Source organism: Paramormyrops kingsleyae, chromosome 1, assembly GCF_048594095.1.
Source record: "Paramormyrops kingsleyae isolate MSU_618 chromosome 1, PKINGS_0.4, whole genome shotgun sequence".
Taxonomy (NCBI): Eukaryota; Metazoa; Chordata; class Actinopteri; order Osteoglossiformes; family Mormyridae; genus Paramormyrops; species Paramormyrops kingsleyae.
In genome coordinates, this window is record NC_132797.1 from 36,058,914 (window position 1) to 36,080,428 (window position 21,515).

Consider the following 21,515-nt stretch of genomic DNA (forward strand, 5'->3'; position numbering starts at 1 on the left):
ACAACAGCAGAAGACCCCACCGGGTACCACTCATCTCCACTACAAATAGGAAAAAGAGGCTACAATTTGCACGAGCTCACCAAAATTGGACAGTTGAAGACTGGAAAAATGTTGCCTGGTCTGATGAGTCTCGATTTCTGTTGAGACATTCAAATGGTCAGAATGAGTCAGAATTTGGCGTAAACAGAATGAGAACATGGATCCATCATGCCTTGTTACCACTGTGCAGGCTGGTGGTGGTGGCGTAATGGTGTGGGGGATGTTTTCTTGGCACACTTTAGGCCCCTTAGTGCCATTTGGGCATCGTTTAAATGCCACGGCCTACCTGAGCATGGTTTCTGACCATGTCCATCCCTTTATGACCACCATGTACCCATCCTCTGATGGCTACTTCCAGCAGGATAATGCACCATGTCACAAAGCTCGAATCATTTCAAATTGGTTTCTTGAACATGACAATGAGTTCACTGTACTAAAATGGCCCCCACAGTCACCAGATCTCAACCCAATAGAGCATCTTTGGGATGTGGTGGAACGGGAGCTTCGTGCCCTGGATGTGCATCCCACAAATCTCCATCAACTGCAAGATGCTATCCTATCAATATGGGCCAACATTTCTAAAGAATGCTTTCAGCACCTTGTTGAATCAATGCCACGTAGAATTAAGGCAGTTCTGAAGGCGAAAGGGGGTCAAACACCGTATTAGTATGGTGTTCCTAATAATCCTTTAGGTGAGTGTACACCATAGTTTCTTGACTGATTATCTTTGGTTACTCCTGCTCCATTAGCTTGAATTTCAGCTCATCTTTTTGTTGAAAAAACACACAGCGCAAAAAGATTTCCATTCTCTTTAATCGATATAAAATCAGTTTAAAAGATGAAGAATTTTACTCTGCTTCAATAAATCATGAGCGAAAGGCTGGCAGAGAGGGGGTTACGAGGCTGAGGGCAGTGCAAAGAATTCCAGAGTGTAGGGTGTTTCCATGACTACCTCATCAAGGTCAAACAAATGGACTGGAGGATCAGCATCCACTAATCCACCGTCACCATGCTCCGGACTGTGGGGTAGAGCTCAAAGAAGCCCTAGGAAAACAAGGCGTCAGAGGTGAGGGATGGTATGGTCACGAGCCAAGAAGATGATCCAGGACCTACTACTACACAGGTATGTGACTGTGGTAGCGATAGAATACCTTAAAGAGTTGGGTGGTCTGTAGCACCCCGGATGTACAGCACATCTCTCTGATGGAGTGCATGGCCAGTTGGGGACACCCCAGGTCCAGAACAGGCATCCCAAGTCGGGCTGCCAGGATGGGCCCGATGGTGGTACCACATGGGCTGTCATTCCTAACCAGCACATCCTGCAGCGCAGAGGATGATTCCAAGAGTCGTTACACATGCCTCTGCCAAGTTACCTCACACCACAGCCGGAGGATCCCAAACACTGCTTTACCTGTAAGGGGATGGCAACCCGTGCAGCTATCTCTCTCAATATCGAGGCCGTCACTGCTGTCGTAGCATAGCGCTGATTACTGTTGAACTTGATAACAGGCCCCTTGGGGATGAGGGAAGGCATTCAGACATTGAGGCTACATGTCTGGACAATACCATCCAAAATATAAAAACAGAACTCATGCAAAAAAAAAAACAGACGAGGGCAGGTAACAAAAGGCCTTTGATACAAACATGTTCCCCAAAACGCCCGTTATATTCCATATTCCCAAAGAACATGAAATACCTTATGGAAGGCTGGTCTGTGATTATCCTCGTGTTTTTCTCTGGAGTTAAAAAAGGAAATATACATGAAACAGTCCGTACATCTCAAGCTAAAACCAAAGAGAAATTTTACATTAACCCAGATACAATCAATAAGGTTTTTTCCATGAAAGTTGTAATAACTAATCTATCAGAATATATATTTCACATTTTACTAAACTGAATGAACATGTTTACAGTTTTATTTTACTGGAACAATCCAATAAACAATTAATGTTCTTAGCCACTGTGGTGCCTGATGCCAAAATAGTCTTTTCCTATTTCAGTCTTAGTTTTCTCAATCTAACAGTTAGCAGTACACAGATACTTAAGGAGCTCCAACTAAAATGCTTTGAGTTTTCACAAGAACTGGATAGTCTACATATACAAATGGATCCTTAGAATGATGTTAAAATCAAATGGGTCACTGATCAGCCAGTAACGGAAGGAGAGACTGACTGGTAGTTGGGGTGGAGGGCATGGGCCATGTCAGCGCTGATCAGGAAGGAGCGAGGAACAGCCTCCTGGAAAGCAGTGAGGTTCTGGGGTGTCGAGGCCAGGCGTCGCAGGACCATCTCCGTCAGGTTGGACATGGCTCCCTGGGCACTCTCTGAGCCCACCTTTGGGAAGCAGGATTGGGGTACAGGGATGGAAGAGGAGCCTCTCATAACTAGGGTTGCATAGGGGTGGTAAATTTCCAGGAGCTTCCCATTCCATGGGAAGTTATGCTGGGAAATTTTAAAAATACAGTGGTACCTCAGTTCTCAAACTCATTAGAACTCGAATTTCTTAAAAGTCGAACCAAAAATTTTACCTAGAACTCTATCTGAATCTCAGAAGTCGAACCGTGAATGCCGACCTAAGATAACTTGTACGCGCGGGGAAATGAGTCACGCGGCACGTCTCTCAGCGGAAACAAAGGGTAAAGCTTCAGTCTCAGCCTCGCATTTGCTGTGATAGCACCGTGCATGTTTACACTAGCTGAATACATATATTTAGACAGTAAAAATACATTTAGACAATGATAGACAGTAACAGTAATTATTATTATATAATAAAATACATTTAAAAATAAAGATTTCTTATTAATTATTTTAATATTAATAATAAACCATTAATACATTTAATTATAATAATATTTTCATGGCCAGCAGGGATGGAACGGAGACAAAGGCGCAGATGTCAGGGTATCGGGGAATACGGGGTTAAATTACAGGTAAGGCAGGCAAAACGCAGACGGACAATACAATGACCGGACTGGGGAAACAAACTGAAACGCGGGCAAAATACAGAGGACTAATGACAACAACCAGAAACAACTGATCACACGGGGATTCCACACGGGGGTTAACGAGGGGGCGTGGCACACGGAAGGAACGGACGATCAGGGCAGGACACATTGTTTGGATACATTTATTTTCTTACTTTAAAAATTACCGTTTTGATAAATGTGCTTAGATGTGTTTAGTACAGTATATGCTTTTCTTGTTTTGTCCAGTTCATTTTGCGTTTAAATGCTTAAAAAAAACAAAAAAAAAAAAAAACATATTTCGGTGTAATTTTTTGAGGCTGGGAACAAATGAATTGGTTTTCCATTATTTCTTATTGGGGAAATTCGACCAGAATTCGAACTTTTTAGGATTTGGTCCAGAGTTCTGAACAGATTAATTTCGAGTTCTGAGGTACCACTGTATTCCAAGTTGGAAACTTTCCATGGGCTTTATTGGGAATATATGGCAATTAAAGGAAAGTTCTCAGAATTTTGCAACCCTACTCATAATGGCTACAAAACCAAAACCCAATGGCATGGAAGGTGAGCCTCCTATGCGATGTGATCTCTGAATTTGCTAGGGAGAAAACTAACCTCTTCATTGTCAAAGAGGGTCACCATGCGGATGTTGGGATCCTTGGCCAAAGAATCCTCCAGGCAGGATTCTATCAAGGCCTGCAGCAGACCGATAAAGGAAACATAAATTGCTGAGAAGGGCACAAGTTTCCATGCTGTTCTTTTGCAAAGCATTACATAATCAGAATGGCAGGTGTTTTGCGGGTATTGTGTTAACGGGAGAGGAGCACATCACCTGTAAGGCACAGTAGCAGCTGTGCAGGTTATCCAGACGGGGAGAAAAGATAAACTCCTCATATAGGCCACCCAGGACCTGCACAAAACATACAGACGAGCAAAATTAACAAACTCATTTAATATAATTTTCCCATTTACTACATTCATGCAATATTACTTCAACATACATTTTTGCAAGATGAGGAGGTATATCGTAATAAACGACAGTAAGTAACATACTCTATCGAATGCCTCAGGTGTTAAGCTGTTTTATACTTTAAGCCCCAGAGAAATCAGAAAAAAAAACAACAGATGTCTTGGGACTCACCGCTGGCTGGGTATCAGCTAAGCAGAGCTCAAAGTCCAGCAGAGATTCTGGCTGCACGCCCAGCTCTGTACACAGGAGCTGGATCAGTGCAGGGTGGTGCTTCTCCGCCTGACATCAGGAAAGGAGGAGAAAGACAATGGCAGGAATAGGAAATGGAAGACTGTAGGGGATCGCAGTCTGCTTACTTTTACCCCTGACTGATAGCAAATGGCGCCTCACAGCCGGCTTGTACACGGCTTCCACAGTTGATGCATGGTTGGCAAGCCCGTGTTGATTTTTGCTATAGTTAGATGGCAGTTTGCAAAACCGCTGCTTACCGTGCTGGAGGCGCCGCACGCGTCTCCAGGGGATGCAGAGCCCGTCTCCAGCTCCTCCTGCACGGCAGTGGCCAAGATGGGCACTCTGACACAGTGGGAAGTACAGGGATGGATCAGAACTGCACAGCCAGCAGTAAAGTTAGAGCACTGATATAAAAAAATAAACTTCTGATACGTAAAGAAATAAAACAATACATACTCTCCTGGGCAAAAAAATGGGCAATTAGAGTTTGACCCATTTTGTTTTTCCCCAAAAGTATTTAAAAAATTAAAAAATTTAAAAAAAAAAGAGTACAATGAAAACCTGCCTAATCTGCTTCCACTGCTTTACTCACAAGTGATTCTCCTTGTTAGGGCCGAAGGAGTCGTTAATGTCCCTTTGAAGGTGTATAGCCAGATGGGGGATCCTGAGAAGCGGGCGAGGCACGTGCACCAGCCGATGGACCAGGCGCTCCCCATTCTGGCATGAAAAACAAGGCGATACGCAAAAACATGCACACAGACGCACAGCAGATGGTGAAAAATGCAGTGCATGCTGAATCCCACCAAGACAACACACACGCCCCATAAGGACCGCAATCCTCAGCCATACCTTGACCATGACACGACCAGCGATGGTCAGGTCCCGGTCAAACCACGTATTCCAGATGCCTCCACCATAGCATTCCACGCCAACCTGCAGGCAGCCCTGCCGTGTCTTCTTGGAGCGTGGTTTCACCTGCACACAGACACATACACGGACGAATGCGCCTCCACTCCACAGTAATTACGACTTTCTCTCACATCCTTAATTTCCAACCATTAAAAGTTTCCATTCCTGTCCTCACCCTCAGACAAGGGCTGTCAGTGTGCGCTCCAATCATAGTGAACCCATTGCCAGGCTGGTACAGGCCACCCACAGCAAAGGCGATGACAGTGGAGAAGTTTCTGGTGACAAAGTACTGCATATAGGCAGAAAGCAGAAAGCATCTCACACTGATCTGAGCAATGGAACCAATAGTAATTGAGCTCTGGGGAGAGTTACAGGAAGACAGACCTTGCTGGCTGGCTTGATATCCCAGTGATCAGCCTCCTTCAGCTCCGTGAAGCCCGCGCCCAGAAGCCGAGAGCGGCACTCCTCCACCACTGCACATCAGAGCAGAGCACGGGTAATACGAAGTGAAATGAAATGCAGATCTTCCTTACTATGACAGGTGATTAGAAAAACTCCTTAGCAGTACTAGGTCATGTTAGATTAAGTGAAGAAGTTCAACTTTGCCCATCTTGTCAGCTCTCTAATCGGCTTGTATCTGTCAAGTTAGACCTCAGGATCAAAGTCCACATGAGGAACTACACACGATCGTTACAGAAGGACCAGCATGCATAGACACAAGAAATAAAGCAAGCCATGACAAACTACACATTTACCTCTAACATTTATAAGATGAAACTGAAATCACATTTAGCTGTAATGCATATCGTACGTGTCCAGTTTAGTATACTTATATAAATCAAAATATCCCTGCTGTCCTCGCAAGGAACTGCAACTCCCCGTAGGCGCCTTTGACTGGCAACGACTGGCGATCAGCTTCAGGTCACTGTACCATGAAAAGGCGAAACTCCGCGATTCACGAAGTGAAGAAACTCTTTGGCTGCATTTTGTATTGTTTCTTTAGAGGTCTTCATAATTGTCGACTGTTGAGGGTAAAAAGATGGCATGCGGAGCCAGATGGGTTATAAACTTAAATGTAATTAAAAGTGGGATTTGTAAATAGCTATCGTTTACGAGCAGAAATATCTATAAACGAATTAAGCTGAAATTACTGTTTAGCAGCCTAGCTATAATGTACAGCTATAGCGACTGACTCGTCATCTGAAAACATATCGTAAATGCTTTAAATGTTCACTATTTGGAAATTAATCATGTTAAACAATTTCGTCTATCAGACAGAAATACAACCCGATTTATCTACAAATACATCGGAGAGCACCGATACGATCCTATGTGAAAATGACAGTATATATGATATTATAATCTCACTTACGTGCATTAAAGTGAAAGCACATCGAACCATACACTGAACCGGTAAAAAGAAAGAGAAAATCGGAACTAGCCGACAGATTAAAACAAGGGGGAAAACGGCAGAGAGTATACTGGCTCTATATGCTACCAAATTTCTTGCTCTCCGCCCCCTGCTGGAGAGGTGGTTCAACAAATCCTAAAAATAGTTCATTAGAGGCTATGGATGTCATGGCCGGGATTGCTGGCAGGAGGGTACATCTCGGACGGGATTGCCATTTCATCACAGGGGACGGACAGGCACATAGCCACGTGGTAAAATAACTGGTCTGAACCCCCCCAGAAGTCTATCAAGGGAACCCGCAGATTTATTTTTGGATCTCTGCTTACGGGACTGGGTACACGCGCACATGCGTACACACACATACACGTATACACACACACTACATTATAGAATAATATACATATGATTTTATGACATTTGAATTTTGAACATAGTCCAAGTCTACTTTAGACATTCTGTTCTTCTATTTTTGCTTCAAATACACCCAAACACATAATCATACTGTTCACTGTTGGTTTGCCACTTTCCAGAGATCAGACCTTTTCGAAATATATGCATTTATGTATTGTGACACACACTATAAATTACTTCAGACTTATTTACTGCAAAAACATTTGAATACTTAATTCAAGCCAATAATAAAGACCACTCTGTTGAAAATGTGAAAGGTTCATATTTAGTTTATGAACAAACCAGATGGCAACAAGATTGCTTAAAGATTAAGTTAGAAGTTGCATAAATTTCCTCTCACTGAGATCTCCTAAAAACAAGAATAATTTTATGCCGATTCTTTAAAATGCAAAGATATTACTTGTATCATCGATGTCTTCATAAAAGTGCTCTTATATGTAAATACAGAAGCACTCACCTCTCTGTAATGACAGAGACTGGATAAAATTTATTGAATTTCTTTGCTTTCTTTCCATCTGCCAGTCTTGGACCGGTGGTATTGTCAGGGTCTATAGGGGGCTGCCACATCTGCTTATGAGGCACGAGGATGAAAGCCCATAGCCAGTCTGCTTCTGTGCTTTACTCGGTGTCTCTAGGGAAAATCGTTCATCACCACGGCAGACTTTGATCTCATTTTACATTAGAAGTATATTTTACAGTACAGTCTTGGCATAACATGGTCAATATCACTCCAACAGTGTGGGCTTCACTAATATCAGAGGTAGACCAGAGATCAATGAAGGATGTGTGCTTTAATTGCGGTGTACAAGGTATGTCCCTAATATCTGCTGTCCTAGCATGTCAGCAAAGCAGCAGCTGAAGAGTTAAACAGGCCTGGCTGTTTGCCCTTTGTCTCCCTGTCCCATGCATGCTGGGGTACTCAAAGGGATGACCTTGTTCCAGCCTGGTTTAATGTCTGTTGGCTCAGCTATTGGCTCAAGAAATCCAAAAAGAGCTCCTCTTAACTTTAATTTCATGAGTTTAGGAGTCTCTCTTCAGAGTCAGGGCATGATTATCGTTCCCATGGGATTGAGTGAGAGACACAAGCATGCAGTTTCTACTGACAGGTATCTCTGTGATTTTCTTTTTCCTGGTCTTTGTCTTGTCTTGTGATTCTCAGTTCAGTCCTCAGGGACCCACAGATGGCCCATGTTTTTGCTCCCTCTCAGCTCTCTGTCAGACAGGCCACATTCTTGCTCCCTCCCAGCCAATACATGGACTGTATGGGGGTTTCCAAGGACCGGATTGGAAAACAATATTATAGGAGAATATCACTGTCGTTCCGCAGCTGTGGCTCAGGGAGATAAGCAGATATTACTGTGCCAGCTCACGGAGTCCATTCCACACAAAAACGATAGCTATCCATCAAGTAATGAGCCATATGCTGCCTTCCTCCAGCAGAGAGCTGTATCTCAGCCCTATTATTTTTTATGTCATATAAATACTTATTTCAAGTTATATATCTTGAAGGCATGACTATTTATAGTTATATATGCACACTTATAGTTTGTGGGATTTTTGATATCATTACATCACTTTGTAACTAACACAAATCATTTCTAGGCTTTCATGTTAGCAGTTCATGACGTTTAAATATCTGAATTCTAGATCAAAACAACAGTGAGACGCTAAACATGCAGAGCATGGTTTCTCTAGGAAATTCCTAAACAGGCTTTACTTCGAGCCCTGTTGCTCAAAGCAAATGAGAGTCACTCTCATTCATTAGAATCTGCTTTTATCTGCTTTCCTTCACAGAACCCATGGCGTGACCAGAACTCCCATCTCTGTCCCTCTGCCTTATATAGTGACAAAAGGCATGGCTGGAAGATGATGATGAGAATGAGAAAGAATGAAAGGAAAAGGTTTGGCTGCTGCTGATGGTGGCGGTGTTTACATCCCTTGTCAGTCCCTGTCTCTCCCTGAGAAGTCCCAGAGAGTCAAAGTGCTGACAGTTTTTAGTCTATAAGTCTATATATAGCTGTAACACCAGCAGCTGTGAATGGTAAAACTTTCTTTAGAGTCTATCTATTGAAGTCTATGCCTTACACATTTATTGTTTGATATTTTTTTCAGCCTTCCTGAATACTGTTGCGGGAACTTCAGTAACCCATTTGTGACCATGTGAAGTAAACTAACCAGAGTATAAGTGTGTTATACAAGCTGTTAAAAAGTTACTTAGACTGTTGCTGCATTGAAGGTGCATGACATATTTTAAAATGGTTCAACAGCTGAAGACCTTGGAGGACGTTGAAGGGAGGCAGCAGTGAAGTTTGCAAAAATATGTCTAAATGTACCTTAATATAATTTTTTGCCAAACTGATCTCTATCAATCAATGCATCTGAGAAGAGAAACCAGGGGCCCCTGGCTGGATGAGGGGCTCCAGGGGCCCCTGGCTGGATGAGGGGCTCCAGGAGCCCCAAGGTGCATGGAAAGCAGTGCAGAGGACTGGATAGCAGGACACGGTTACCGGGAAAAGGACCCGAAATAGAAGAACAATCCCATTACAATGCAGCACTGATGTAACACAACCATTCTGTGGATTACTGTAGATTTTTGTTGCATCGTCATTCTAAAAAGTCCCAACAGCCTGTAAGTTACAAACATTCATTTCTTAAAATGCATTCTCATTGTCATACATTATTTTAATGGTGTTTGGCTTCCAAACAATTTATAGTTTTTCTCAAGTTCTATGTATTTTTTTCCTTCTTCATGTACATTGATTCTGAATGAACAGTTGGAAAATGGATGGATGGATGGATAATTGCTTATCCTGGTTAAGGTCACGAGGTTGCTTTAGTTCAGCTATAGTTACCGGTCATTCCTAAAATTCTTGGACCTTCAGCGATTCGTAGCCCCCTAACAAGCCTAGAGGTCTCATTTATGGAGCCCCTCTCCTGTTTGTTTAAATGCCGCGTAATACCCGGGTTGGAATGACATAATCATCAGCAGCTCTCTGTTTATCCTGGCGGGACAGCTTAATGCGCGCTCCTCCGTGGGCACCGCGCTGCTTCAGGGTGCACACAGCTATCCTCTGCTGATACCTTTCCTTTTTAAGGAAGGTTACTCAAACCTCCCCATGGAGAGGAATGCTGTGTAGATGTTGCAAGGATGACAGCAGGTCCCAGGCCTACAGGCACCTCATGCTCACATTGCAATACCGTGATGTCAGATCAGTATCCAGAAACGTGACAGAAAGGTGGCTTTTTGTCTGCAGCTTGGTTTGTTCATCTCGATTTCATTGATTTCATTTGAGCTGCCGGTATGTCTGATTTATTTTCATCTGTTCATATAATTTCAAGGTTTTACAAAATGGGAAAGTATTATTTCAAGACACATTAGACCTTACGTTTGCCAAATTACATCTGCAATGCATTTTGTGTGTGTGTGTGTGTGTGTGTGTGTGTTGATTAGGGTTATATTACATTGTGGGGACCAAATGTCCTCAAAAAAACAGCTATTTTAATATTGTGGGGACAATTTTTCAGGTCCCAACAAAGACCCGTGAATGCAATCAAAAACCTAAAAAGGCCAAAAGTCTCATATTTTGTTTGGCTACTTATGGTTAAGGTTAGGGCTGGGTAGGGGTTAAGATTGTCTTGTTGGGATTAGAGTTTTCCCCACAGAAAATAATGGAAAGTCCCCACAAATATATAATTACAAACCTCTGTCTGTGTGTGTGTGTGTGTCTGTCTGTCTGTGTGTCTGTCTGTGTAATATATTTCATGTAGACATATAGTTTTTCCTAACCAGTGAGCCATGCCTTACAGCACAGTGCCTCTCCCATCCTCTGCTTTCTTGATGGCTAGTAGAGCATTTATAACACTATAATGTCGTTGGCCTTCAACTTTCTCAAGAAAAGTTTAGCAGACTCTCTTTCTCAAATACAAGCGAATGCATTGACTGATACAATACACTATATCCAATACCATCAATGAAGTCACTGGACCTGCTTCACTGTCCTCATATATTTCCCAGGCCAAACTTTATCCTGTTCCTCATGATGGATGGGGCAGGCATGCAGCCGTAAGTTCTTGACTGTTATGAACCAGCATGACTATGACAGCTGACTGTGGGGATACAGGGAACAGGGTGGGTGAGAACTGAAGCAGGGGGAGGTCAGCAAAGAGATTAAGGAAGCCTGAAGGGGAGGGAGGAAGGGGAGATTGCTACAAATAGCCAGAGCTGGAGCTACAGCTCCTCACTCTGTTACCCTCCTCAATTCATCCAGCTTAGACCACCAGCCAGCAAGCCGCCACCATGAGCAAATCCTATTCCTCCGCCTCTCAGTCGTCTTCCTCCTACCGCCGCACTTTCGGCTCCGGCATGTCTCCATCCGTAGTGCGCAGCGTCTTCCCCGGCCGTGGCTCCTCCAGTGCCTCCCATATGTCATCCCGTGTCTACGAGATGAGCAAGACCTCCTCGCCCATCTACTCCAGCTATCGCTCCTCTTCCAGCTTCGGGCTGCCTTCCTCACGCTATGCCGGTCTGGGGGAGACCCTGGACTTCAGTCTCGCCGACGCCATGAACCAGGATTTCCTCGCTACTCGCACCAATGAGAAAGCTGAACTCCAGCACCTGAATGACCGCTTTGCTAACTACATCGAGAAGGTGCGCTTTCTGGAGCAGCAGAACCAGGCCCTGGTCGTGGAGATCGATCGGCTGCGCAGCCGCGAGCCCACACGCATCGCCGACATATACGAGGAGGAGATGCGGGAGTTGCGCAGGCAGATTGAGGCTCTGACCAATCAGAGATCCCGTGTGGAAGTGGAAAGGGACAACCTGGCAGATGACCTTCAAAAAATCAAACTCAGGTGAGGAGCAGGAGTGAGGGTGCACTAGAGGTGGGAGGAAAGATACACTCAAAAGTGGAAGAAGACAATGAGCATCAACTGTCAAAAGTCATGTCACCTTTTGCAAAACCAAGAGTATATCAGTGAGAGGCTCCAGAGCCATAATGTGAGATCCCATTATAACCTGATATGCATTCCTGCTGTACCATAAACCAGCCATGACCCTTGCATGTATGTGAGAGCATCCTGGGGCTCTCACAGTATCCTGCGCTGCTGTGTATTTGAGATTGTTGGTCAATGTACGAGTAATACACTCACAGAGCAGGGTGTTATATAAACTAAATATGAGATGGTGAATGAGGCCAAGTAGCCTACAGCACCACGATCCTACTTAAACTTTCTGAATGTAGGGTGAAGAAAGGGAAGTGATGAGCTAAGAAAAGGAAGTGTAGGTAAGTGTCTTAATTTCATTATACTCAAGGTTTAATGCAGGACTACTCACAAAACTTTTTATGATTTTAGATTTTTTTTCAGGAATAATTAAAGACAAACTTAGGCTTAATGCTTAATAATTACAAAATGTATTCAATGGACAGTGGTAAAGCAGACAAAACTGGATACAGTCAGTCATCATTCAGAGATAAATGTATGTAGATCTTTGAATGATAAATGTAGGGAGAAACAAAACCTCTCTTATTGTTGGCTACAACTGTTCATGCAGCATGACCCATTACCAGCTCCCATGGCAAAAAGCTATTTTCGTTGTATCTTCTATGATCATTCGCCGCTATGGTTTTCTTTCTGTCTAAAAATACTCCCTATGACCTTGCCTGTGAGCGTAACAGTTGCACATGTGCCTTTGTTTATCACTGTATGTGCAGTACAGTATGTGCATTTATGTGCAGGTGATTATCGCTGTATGTGCAGTATGTGTATTGATGTGCAGGTGATTATTGCTGGATGTGCAGTACATGCATTTATGTGCAGGTGATTATTGCTATATGTGTAGTACGTGCCTTTATGTGCAAGTCTTTAATGCTGTATGTGCAGTACGTGTGTTTATGTGCAGGTGTCAGGGGACATTGCAGTATACTGTATCTGTTCCCTATGGTGCTTCACCTTATATGTCAGGTATTTTACTGTGGATGTCATTTGTCCCTCAGTTAATGGCATCACTAGATGTGTTTTTGAAGTTTTCAGGTCTGGCAGCACAGTAGTTTCTCTCCTCTACTACCTAATAGAATAGCACAATTCCTGGGGAAATTCGGTAGTTTGTCCCAATCTCATCTTGCCCTCCAAGAGGCACACAGACACTTATACACGTGAAAGAAGGATTGGGGGATAGACCAGCATCCAATGCCCCTGGAGCAATAGGAATTAAGGGCCCAAGGGTGACATCACTCTCTGATTTCTGATATGACTCTCTGATTTCAACCAGCAACCTTCTGATCATAGGCACAAAGTCCCAATCCACAGAGCTACACCATCCCCAAAATGTACTTGCATATGACAAAGCTCAAAGCAACACAAAACCAGTGAACTTTGACAAAATGTTCCACACCTGAACAAGGTCCCAACTAAACTAACACAGCAATGACTCAAGGGCATATTCCCAAAGCTGTGTTGACCCTCATGTGTTTCTAAAATCAGGCTGTTACCACTTCAATGAAAAACCCATGGCTGCACAACTGATCATCATCACCATGACAGCACTCAGGGCTCACTTCCTATTTGGGAGTTGGCTGCATCTCTGGCCCAAACCCCAGATACTTCCTTCTTCAGGCTCTGGAAAATGTTTGCGCTTGAGTGGCCATAGTGGAAGTCTATAAAAGGAAGCGGCTGAAGTGAATCGAAGTGAGGATGAGGAATAACAGCATTGCTTATCTTACTCTCTCTGCCTTGCTCTCTTATTCTCTACCAAAGAAAGGGAAACAGAAGACTTTATAGTGACAGAATATAATGATTATAAATGCTGATGTGTTTCTGGGAAGTAGATTTGCAGGCTGTTTCATTGCAAAAGCTCCATACACTATTGTTGTTATAAGAGATAGATTTAAAAACATGAGTAATATAAAGCAGATCAGTGGTATATCTTGGCACAGGCAAGATGGGCGATTACCTAGGCATCTTCTGAGCCCCCGTAGGCGCCGGCGGTGAAGCTCACCTAGTCCACATGGGCTTCGACCCGCACTGAAGCAGATGATAGCTGGTGCCACACAAAGGTGACCAGAGTCGAGGTATAGAGGAAGACACCTTTATACTGTCCACTGTGACCAGGGGTTATAATTAGCATGACTGCACTATAGAGAAATATGGGCCAGATGGTCAGGGAATCTGATCCGTCTGCTGAATAAACGCCTCCTGACTGTAGACACCTGATCGGTTCTTGGGTGCTGGTGAGAGATACACGGCTCCACAGTATCACTCCAATTCACCAGTGGCAGAGTGTGACTGGTGGGGTGAGAAAGTAATGCTGCTATCCATGCTAACCACGTTCTCCTTACCAGCACACAGGAGCAGCGCTGGACAGCCGAATGCGATGCAGATTTGTTCAGACTGGAATCATAAACGTCATATTTATCGACTGAAGCTGCCTTTATTTTCTTCCCAATGATCTGAAGGTTGCAGGAGGAGATTCATCTGAAAGAGGAGGCAGAGAGTAATCTAGTTGCCTTTAGAGCGGTAAGGTCCAAGATGTTGGCACAATAAGGATTTTTAACTATAAGAATATAATAGAATCTATATAAATACCATTTACACTATCAAGCACCTCAGTTAGTGATTTCTCCATGTTCTTATACTATAATAAACATAACACAAAGAAAATGCATTCAGGGCTCTAATAATCAAGATAATCTTACACATTCACCTCTGGTAGGATGTAGATGCCGCCACACTGGCCAGGCTGGACCTGGAGAGGCGCATTGAGACTCTGCAGGAGGAGATCACCTTCCTCAAGAAGATCCATGAAGAGGTTAGATCCCTGTCTGTCCTATATATGCTCCTTAAGATGTTTTCTGAACTGCCAATCTACCTGTCAGTCTAAAGAAAATCCATCCATCAATCCAAATATCCATCTTCAATCCATTTATTCAGAGAAGCCAGCTGACCGAATTGCATGGCTCTGGATTGTGAGAGGAAATCCTTATGCTATGTAGAGGCAGGAATTAAACCCCATAATGGTGGGGGTGTGAAACAGCAGTGCTGTTATGAATTTGAGCATAAATATACATACAAACACACACAAATGGAAGCAGCCCATTTGATTACCTTGTTACTGAAGGTAATACACCCACAAATTCCGTATCATCTGAGAACTTCTGCAGTTGATACAGGTCAATGTTGTACCAAATGTTTAAGGTGTACACAGATTCTATTGAACTGAATGTGTTAGAAAATTCAATGAACATGATGTTGGTTTACATGGTTCTGCCAACATTGTCAATCTGGGAGTACACAGACACAAATACACACACAAATAGCCTAGTTAGAAAATAAGCATGAGGGCGAGATCCCTTTCGTCTCTCACACTTCTCGAGGCTTCAATTTATTTTCTTTTTTGCTGTTTGCTCACTGTCTGTTTAAAGGAGCAGTGAGACAGCGCCAGACACATGTAGGGCTATAATTAAATGCTGAGGGAGCAGCACAGAGTTGTGGGATGATGGACAAAATGCTCATTTGCCGCTGTTACGCTCTACTTGCTGTAGATGAACGCTCCACTTACACTGATAGTTTAAATAGAATAAACCCACTTCCATCTGTGCTCACCTCAGGGGGGGGGGACGCTTTTTCTCTGACACTAACCTGATAAATAAAAGATGTGTGTAGAAAGTAGAAATCAGCAGGCTCACACCTAACTCTCTCCCTGCAGGAAATTCGTGAGCTGCAGGCCCAAATGCAGGAGACGCAGGTCCAGATCCAGATGGACATGTCCAAGCCAGACCTGACGGCAGCCCTCCGGGACATCCGGGCCCAGTATGAGGGCATCGCTGCCAAGAACATCGCAGAAGCTGAGGAGTGGTACAAGTCCAAGGTGTGAGATGAACGGAAATGGCTGCGCGCAAAAAAGAAAGTGTGCAAAAGAAACGTGGTGAAGTCAGAGCGTGAGCTAGTATTCGCTTGGAATGGGCCTTATCACTGCAGATGTGTGACCGGCAACAATGCGACACAAGTTTCTCGCCTGTGTGCATGATTGATAGAGTGAAAGCATGCAAATACAGTGGATCTGCATCTCACACAAGTGGAACAATTAATCACTCCCCCCCCCCCCTTAGGTTTCGGATCTAAACCAGGCCGTCAGCAAGAACAATGACGCTCTGAGGCAGGCCAAACAGGATAGTATGGAGTTCCGCCACCAGATCCAGTCCTACACCTGTGAGATCGATTCTCTGAAGGGCACCGTAAGTTTCCTATGAGTCTCCAGTCACTCCGGTTCCACACTCTCACCAAACCCTAACCCTGGCCCTCTCCTGTCTGCCCTCTCCCCCATTCACTTTTAACGACTAGTTGCTACTTTCCCTCCTTCCCACACCATCCCCGGTCCGCTAATCTTCCCGCCTCTGATTCCTCCCCACCAGAATGAGTCTCTGATGAGGCAGATGCGGGAGATGGAGGACCGCATGGGCCGCGAGGCCGGCGGATACCAGGACACGATCACTAGGCTGGAGGCTGAGATCGCCAACATGAAGGATGAGATGGCCAGGCACCTGCGGGAGTACCAGGACCTGCTTAACGTCAAGATGGCTCTGGATGTGGAGATCGCCACCTACAGGAAGCTGCTGGAGGGAGAGGAGAGCAGGTGAGACAGGAGGACGGACGCCACTAACATACCAAATCTGCTGCTTTAAAAGCTGCCTATTAGAGGATGTACATGCAATACTGTACAGAAGCATATGACATGGATGATGGAGGAAGGAATGGGTGTTTAATTAGGGATGGTTTTTTTTTTCCTTTTTTGTGGTGACATGGATGGGGCAGCGTTAGTATATCAATAACAAGTGAAAACAAAAGCGAAGCTGACACATGGAGAATAACGAAAGAGGAAATGAATCATTCTGCACACTGGTGCAAAAATCAGGGACAATTGTGGGTGCAGAGATTAGGATGAGTGTCCAAATTCCAGGGACTCAATCCTTCAAAGGACACGGCCTATAACGGCGAACCCTTCTTAGGCTGCATTCTTCGAAAATCGAACAGAAAGCATTGTCAGGTGGGACGGTCTGGCCTACGGATAATTTCCTATTTGCCTCACCAGCTGTTCCCACCCTTACCCTTGAGTCATGAAGCGCCGCTCCAACCTCATAGCCGGGACACACCCACGTACCCTCTGTGCAATGAGTGTTAGGGTATGCTGGGCAGCGAAGGACCCATCGGGTGGAGCCTCATGACTTGGCAAAAGAAGGACGCATCACTAGACTGCATTTGAAGGAGCCTTCGAAATGGGACAGCCTTGTCACACCGCTGTGACGCATTCAAGTCTGCAGCCTTAGAAGGATGCCGCCCCTGAATTCGGACACAGCCAGGTCGTGGGCAGCTTCACGGGGGGTTAGAGGGAAAAGAAGCCAAATAATTATACTGCCACATATGAAATGGGGGGGGGGGCTGAACCCAAGTTACTGATGCCCCCAATACATTGCCCTCAATATCATAGCAAAAACATGACTATTTTACCTGTCCACCTGATACATGTGCTATTTCCTATATTCATTTGACGCATCTGTATGTTGATGAGGCAGCCCATCGTAACGTTGCTTCACACTTTGCTTTTCTGTTATCTCCAGGATTGCTATCCCCATGCATGCCTACTCCACGCTGAGCTTCCGAGGTGAGCCCATGTAACCCTTACAGAAATGAACCTTCATCCTAAAAGTGTTACTGCTGCTCATGCATATATACACCATCTCACATTCGATTTCATTCAGTGAGGGAGCTTTAGGAAAGAAAGCCTTTTAGAAAGACACAGACATAACCATCCAGAGTGGACACTAAACCCAATGCACGAGATTACAGTACACAGCCCTGTGAAATATTGCCATGCCCACTAACAATTTCACAACACACTTTAGAATTGCACGGGTTCACTAGCGTTACGGCCACTTTTCCCATGTGCCTCAGTATCCTCCAAATTGCTGAAAAGTGTTACTTAACACCCAGAACAGTATATTTCACTTTAAAATAAATGAAAAAGTATAGTTGCAGCAATAAGTGATAATATCGGTTATAAACATTTTGGATGCAATTTTGGTCATTAATGATATAAAAATCTAATCAAGCAGATTTACCATACACATAATCGGGCTCTTAGGCAAGCAAATAGGTTTGGCGGTGCCTCCTTAATTCTGCGTGTGTCCCAGTGCATCCTTCGTTAATCAAGTCAAATCTTTCTTTGCTGTGTGGATCATATCACCACCAGAGGTCGCTATTTAAAAGCTTATTACCTAATTGGCTTTCTGCTTCTTCCGTAAAGCAGGGGCGCTCAGTCCTGTCAGTCGCAAGGTCTGCAGATTTCAGCTGAGCTCCTAATTACGGAAGCTGAGCTGTTGCCTGAATGAATCGTTTTAAACAGCAAAAAACAAAAACAAAGGTTTACTGTCATCTCACACCACTTACCCCGGTTAGGTTTAATCCATCCGGGTCCTTCCCTGAGTCATTCATAGTTTAATGGTTCAAGAAAGAATATAAACTCATTAGGCGTAATTGTCTAAACGGGGAATTTACTGAAGTTTGGTTTAGGATAATTAAAAATGTTGCATCTCCTCAATTAACTTATATGGTTGCATGGATTTATTTATTGAATAGTTAAACCTAAGCAAAAAATAAAAAAATCTAGGTGAGAGTTTAACTGCAACAAACAGGAACACACCATATATATTCTGAGAGGAAGGGAGTTTTGCAATCCGTCCTGTCATGATGAAACAGTAATCAGACATGCAAATGCGGGCATTATTTTATGCTGGGAGTCATTTGATCATCAAGTATGTTATAAGCTAAATAGCTATAGTAATTTCTGCATTTCTTTATATTTTGCTTTTTGGACACCTGTCCCTGTAGAGACCAGTCCTGAGCAGCGCTCATCTGAGCTCCATTCCAAGAAAACAGTTCTGATAAAGACCATCGAGACCCGCGATGGCGAGGTGAGTCCTCTACTCAGTCTGGACGCCACACTGCTGCACTCTCACTTTCATCCTGCTTGGAGACATGTGGCAGCAGCTTTCTGCTCAAAATACATCGTTAAACCCAGAAGGATCACTTTTAGGCAAAGACTTAGAGTGTGATGTTTCATGGAAATTACCCACTATCTCAGGCACTTCTAAGCCAACTGTACAGCAGAAAGAGAAAAGGGTTAATGATGAGGTAACTGCTCCAGAAAATGTCACAGTGCACAACGTAGGAAACCAGCAGCAGTACAGATAGTTGGCGAGATAAAAAAAAAGTCATGAGAAAATAATGGTGGTAGCCTACTGTGTAAAACTCACTATGGTCTTCGCTGGTTTATTTTGACTCAGGCTAGCTTCAGATAGAAGATGGGGGCCCGTAGAGTCGTTGTGTAAGTTCTGTTAACTTCAACCCGTGTGTACCCCATCCTATTCCGGTACTTACTGTTCCACTCCCCCACCGTTTGTGGACTTTTTGAGTAACACCAAATCCCACGGTGAATTCTAAAGAGTTCTTAACCCTACCGGAGAGCTGATACAGTACATGTACGTCTGCTTCAATGAAGCGCCCATGTGCTCCAGAAAATCTGCGCCCATGACTGCAGAGCTATTCTCGGCGGTGCCACTTGGTAGATCAGCAGTTTTGTGCCCAGAATACTTCCTTAGAGCCTGTAAACAGACAGCCTGCACCCGGCATTTCAGCTATCTGCACTCTCTCAACTCATTTAGGCCTGACTTGTGGGGAAACAAGGCTTCTATTGTTCTATTCTGAGTCCTAATCTGAGGTAGATTGTAGAGAGGCTATTAGATCTGACAACGCCATGATGGATGAAGGCGGGGGAACAGAGGACGGCATGCACCATCAGGTCCTTTCAAAAGCTGATTCTCTGGCTGTGGGTTTGTTCGTTGTTCTGTTGAAGCATTCAGCTATCCATTTATTCTGCCTGATTGTCTCTCTGTCTCCTGCTCTCTCATCAGGTTTAGACCCAACTAACCGCTTTGCTTTCATTTACAGGTCGTCAGTGAATCCACACAGCACCAACAGGATATAATGTGAGGCAGGGACGCAAGAAACAGAAAAAAGCAAAATAAACTGAGCGTCCACTTTCCAAAATGGTCTTTATTTAACAGGAAAAGCATGCAACCTTTAGTGCACATATGTAAATCACTGTCATAAAATCATCACTTGGTATCAGTAACAGCGAGTAAAGAACAGGAAATATGACCAAAGAAAGTCACAGCTGAATGTGCTACGGCTTGTATGTGTGTTGAACTCTTAGAATATTTAATATCTTTCAATATTTAAAACCTCTAATAAATATTTAGTCTTCAGATAACCTAGTTGTGTAGATTTTATATCCGTTTAACTCTAAGACACTATGTTACACTACATAAAATCTGTTTTTTTGTTCTGCACACAAATGCAAGTGCAAAGTGGATTATTGGCTAATTGGTATAGATTCTAAGTGTTTGTTGTTTCAGCCTCAAGGCAGAATGCCTGTCTTTAGCTGAGGAGTGTCTAACAAGAATGTCTTTCAGTGCAGAGCAAGAAGCCGCCAACACTGATCCAGCTTTGAAAGACAGTTAATATTTATCTCCTCTTACATTCCAGAGGTGAAGCTCTGCTTCTGTTGCCTAAGATGTCCACTGTGCTTTACAGCAGGTTTAGGATGGAGGACACAACAGGGCCCCATGTTCCTGCGGCATATTACTCTGCTATGCCTCCCAACATACTGGGTATAAGAATGAATACGGAAGAGCTGGGGCTTATATTTATGGCACATAACCCTGAGTGTATGCCTGTCACAGGCTCAATTTATTATCTGATAGACCAGATTCTGATTGTGCTCAAGGAGGGCTGTTGTGTATGGCTGGTGGGCAAAGATTGTTCTGGGAATGTGAGACCATTGAGGGAAAAGTTATAGATCTTTGAGGCATATGAGATTTGGTGTGTTCTGAGGAAAATAAAATGAAATGGAATATTTAACTGACCAATGAGAGCTAGGACGGGAAAATGTGTTTCCCAGTAAATAATAAACACAGACATTGTTATTTATCATCTGATTATGTTGCTGGCTATGTGTCTTTGTTCTAAGAAAATGGGGAAGATTCCTTGAGGAAAACAGGAAAATGTCAGGAATATTATCCAATGGTAGAAACAGTGCAGGATATATCTAGCATAATATGTTTCATTTTTCCAAACATATACCCTCCTATAATTTTAACAAGCTATAAGCATTATGTCTAATTTATTCTCTCGATAATACAACCTTCTCATATAAAATGTGCCTATATAAATGTACATTTCCATAATGAACTTCACAAAATTCCTTTCAAATAGCACAGAGCGTCTTCTGCTAGGTGTACAGCTGAAGTGAATTATGTAGGTCCATTTTTACACGCAGGCACAGTTACTGTCTCTAAGGATGCGTCACTTTCCTACTGAAAGGCCAGCAGTGTGGCCAGTCATCACGGCAGGACAGTGTGGGGGCATCGGGTGTATTTCTGAAACTCTCTACAAGCAGCAAAGGGGCCAAATCAGTTAGTGGACAAAGAAGGCAAGCAGATCCTAACTGTGATCTATCGCCATAGTCCAAA

General features: G+C 43.7%; 2 protein-coding genes across 3 annotated transcripts; one reads left to right on the forward strand and one right to left on the reverse strand.

Annotated features, from left to right (window-relative positions):
- Positions 1-834: 834 nt before the first annotated feature.
- dnpep (aspartyl aminopeptidase) lies at positions 835-6,636 on the reverse strand. The gene is made up of 15 exons (XM_023805899.1): positions 6,484-6,636; positions 6,043-6,133; positions 5,496-5,584; positions 5,287-5,400; positions 5,052-5,177; positions 4,795-4,919; positions 4,460-4,544; positions 4,143-4,250; positions 3,834-3,911; positions 3,617-3,697; positions 2,212-2,372; positions 1,736-1,775; positions 1,451-1,552; positions 1,191-1,358; positions 835-1,083 (listed from the first exon to the last, which is right to left on the reverse strand). Exons 1-15 carry the CDS (start codon positions 6,511-6,513, stop codon positions 1,033-1,035), a joined length of 1,449 nt encoding a protein of 482 aa, XP_023661667.1. The 5' UTR covers positions 6,514-6,636; the 3' UTR covers positions 835-1,032.
- Positions 6,637-11,138: 4,502 nt separating this feature from the next.
- LOC111840742 (desmin) lies at positions 11,139-20,981 on the forward strand. Of its 2 annotated transcripts, XM_023805901.2 has the most exons (10): positions 11,139-11,784; positions 14,385-14,445; positions 14,642-14,737; positions 15,635-15,796; positions 16,038-16,163; positions 16,341-16,561; positions 17,544-17,587; positions 18,814-18,896; positions 19,269-19,309; positions 19,933-20,981. In XM_023805901.2, exons 1-9 carry the CDS (start codon positions 11,231-11,233, stop codon positions 19,281-19,283), a joined length of 1,362 nt encoding a protein of 453 aa, XP_023661669.1. In that variant the 5' UTR covers positions 11,139-11,230; the 3' UTR covers positions 19,284-19,309; positions 19,933-20,981. The 2 variants fall into 2 exon arrangements, with proteins under 2 accessions (XP_023661669.1, XP_023661668.1); XM_023805900.2 differs by lacking the exon at positions 19,269-19,309 and having other exon boundaries at positions 11,140-11,784.
- The last annotated feature ends 534 nt before the right edge of the window (positions 20,982-21,515 follow it).

Coding starts and splice junctions, on each gene's coding strand:
- LOC111840742 (XM_023805900.2), top strand. CDS start 11,231: ATGAGCAAATCCTATTCCTCCGCCTCTCAGTCGTCTTCCTCCTACCGC. Junction 11,785..14,384: donor CTTCAAAAAATCAAACTCAG/GTGAGGAGCAGG, acceptor AATGATCTGAAG/GTTGCAGGAGGAGATTCATC. Junction 16,164..16,340: donor TCGATTCTCTGAAGGGCACC/GTAAGTTTCCTA, acceptor CCTCCCCACCAG/AATGAGTCTCTGATGAGGCA.
- dnpep (XM_023805899.1), bottom strand. CDS start 6,513: ATGGTTCGATGTGCTTTCACTTTAATGCAC. Junction 5,178..5,286: donor CTGACAGCCCTTGTCTGAGG/GTGAGGACAGGA, acceptor GTCTGTGTGCAG/GTGAAACCACGCTCCAAGAA. Junction 4,545..4,794: donor CCTAACAAGGAGAATCACTT/GTGAGTAAAGCA, acceptor CCACTGTGTCAG/AGTGCCCATCTTGGCCACTG.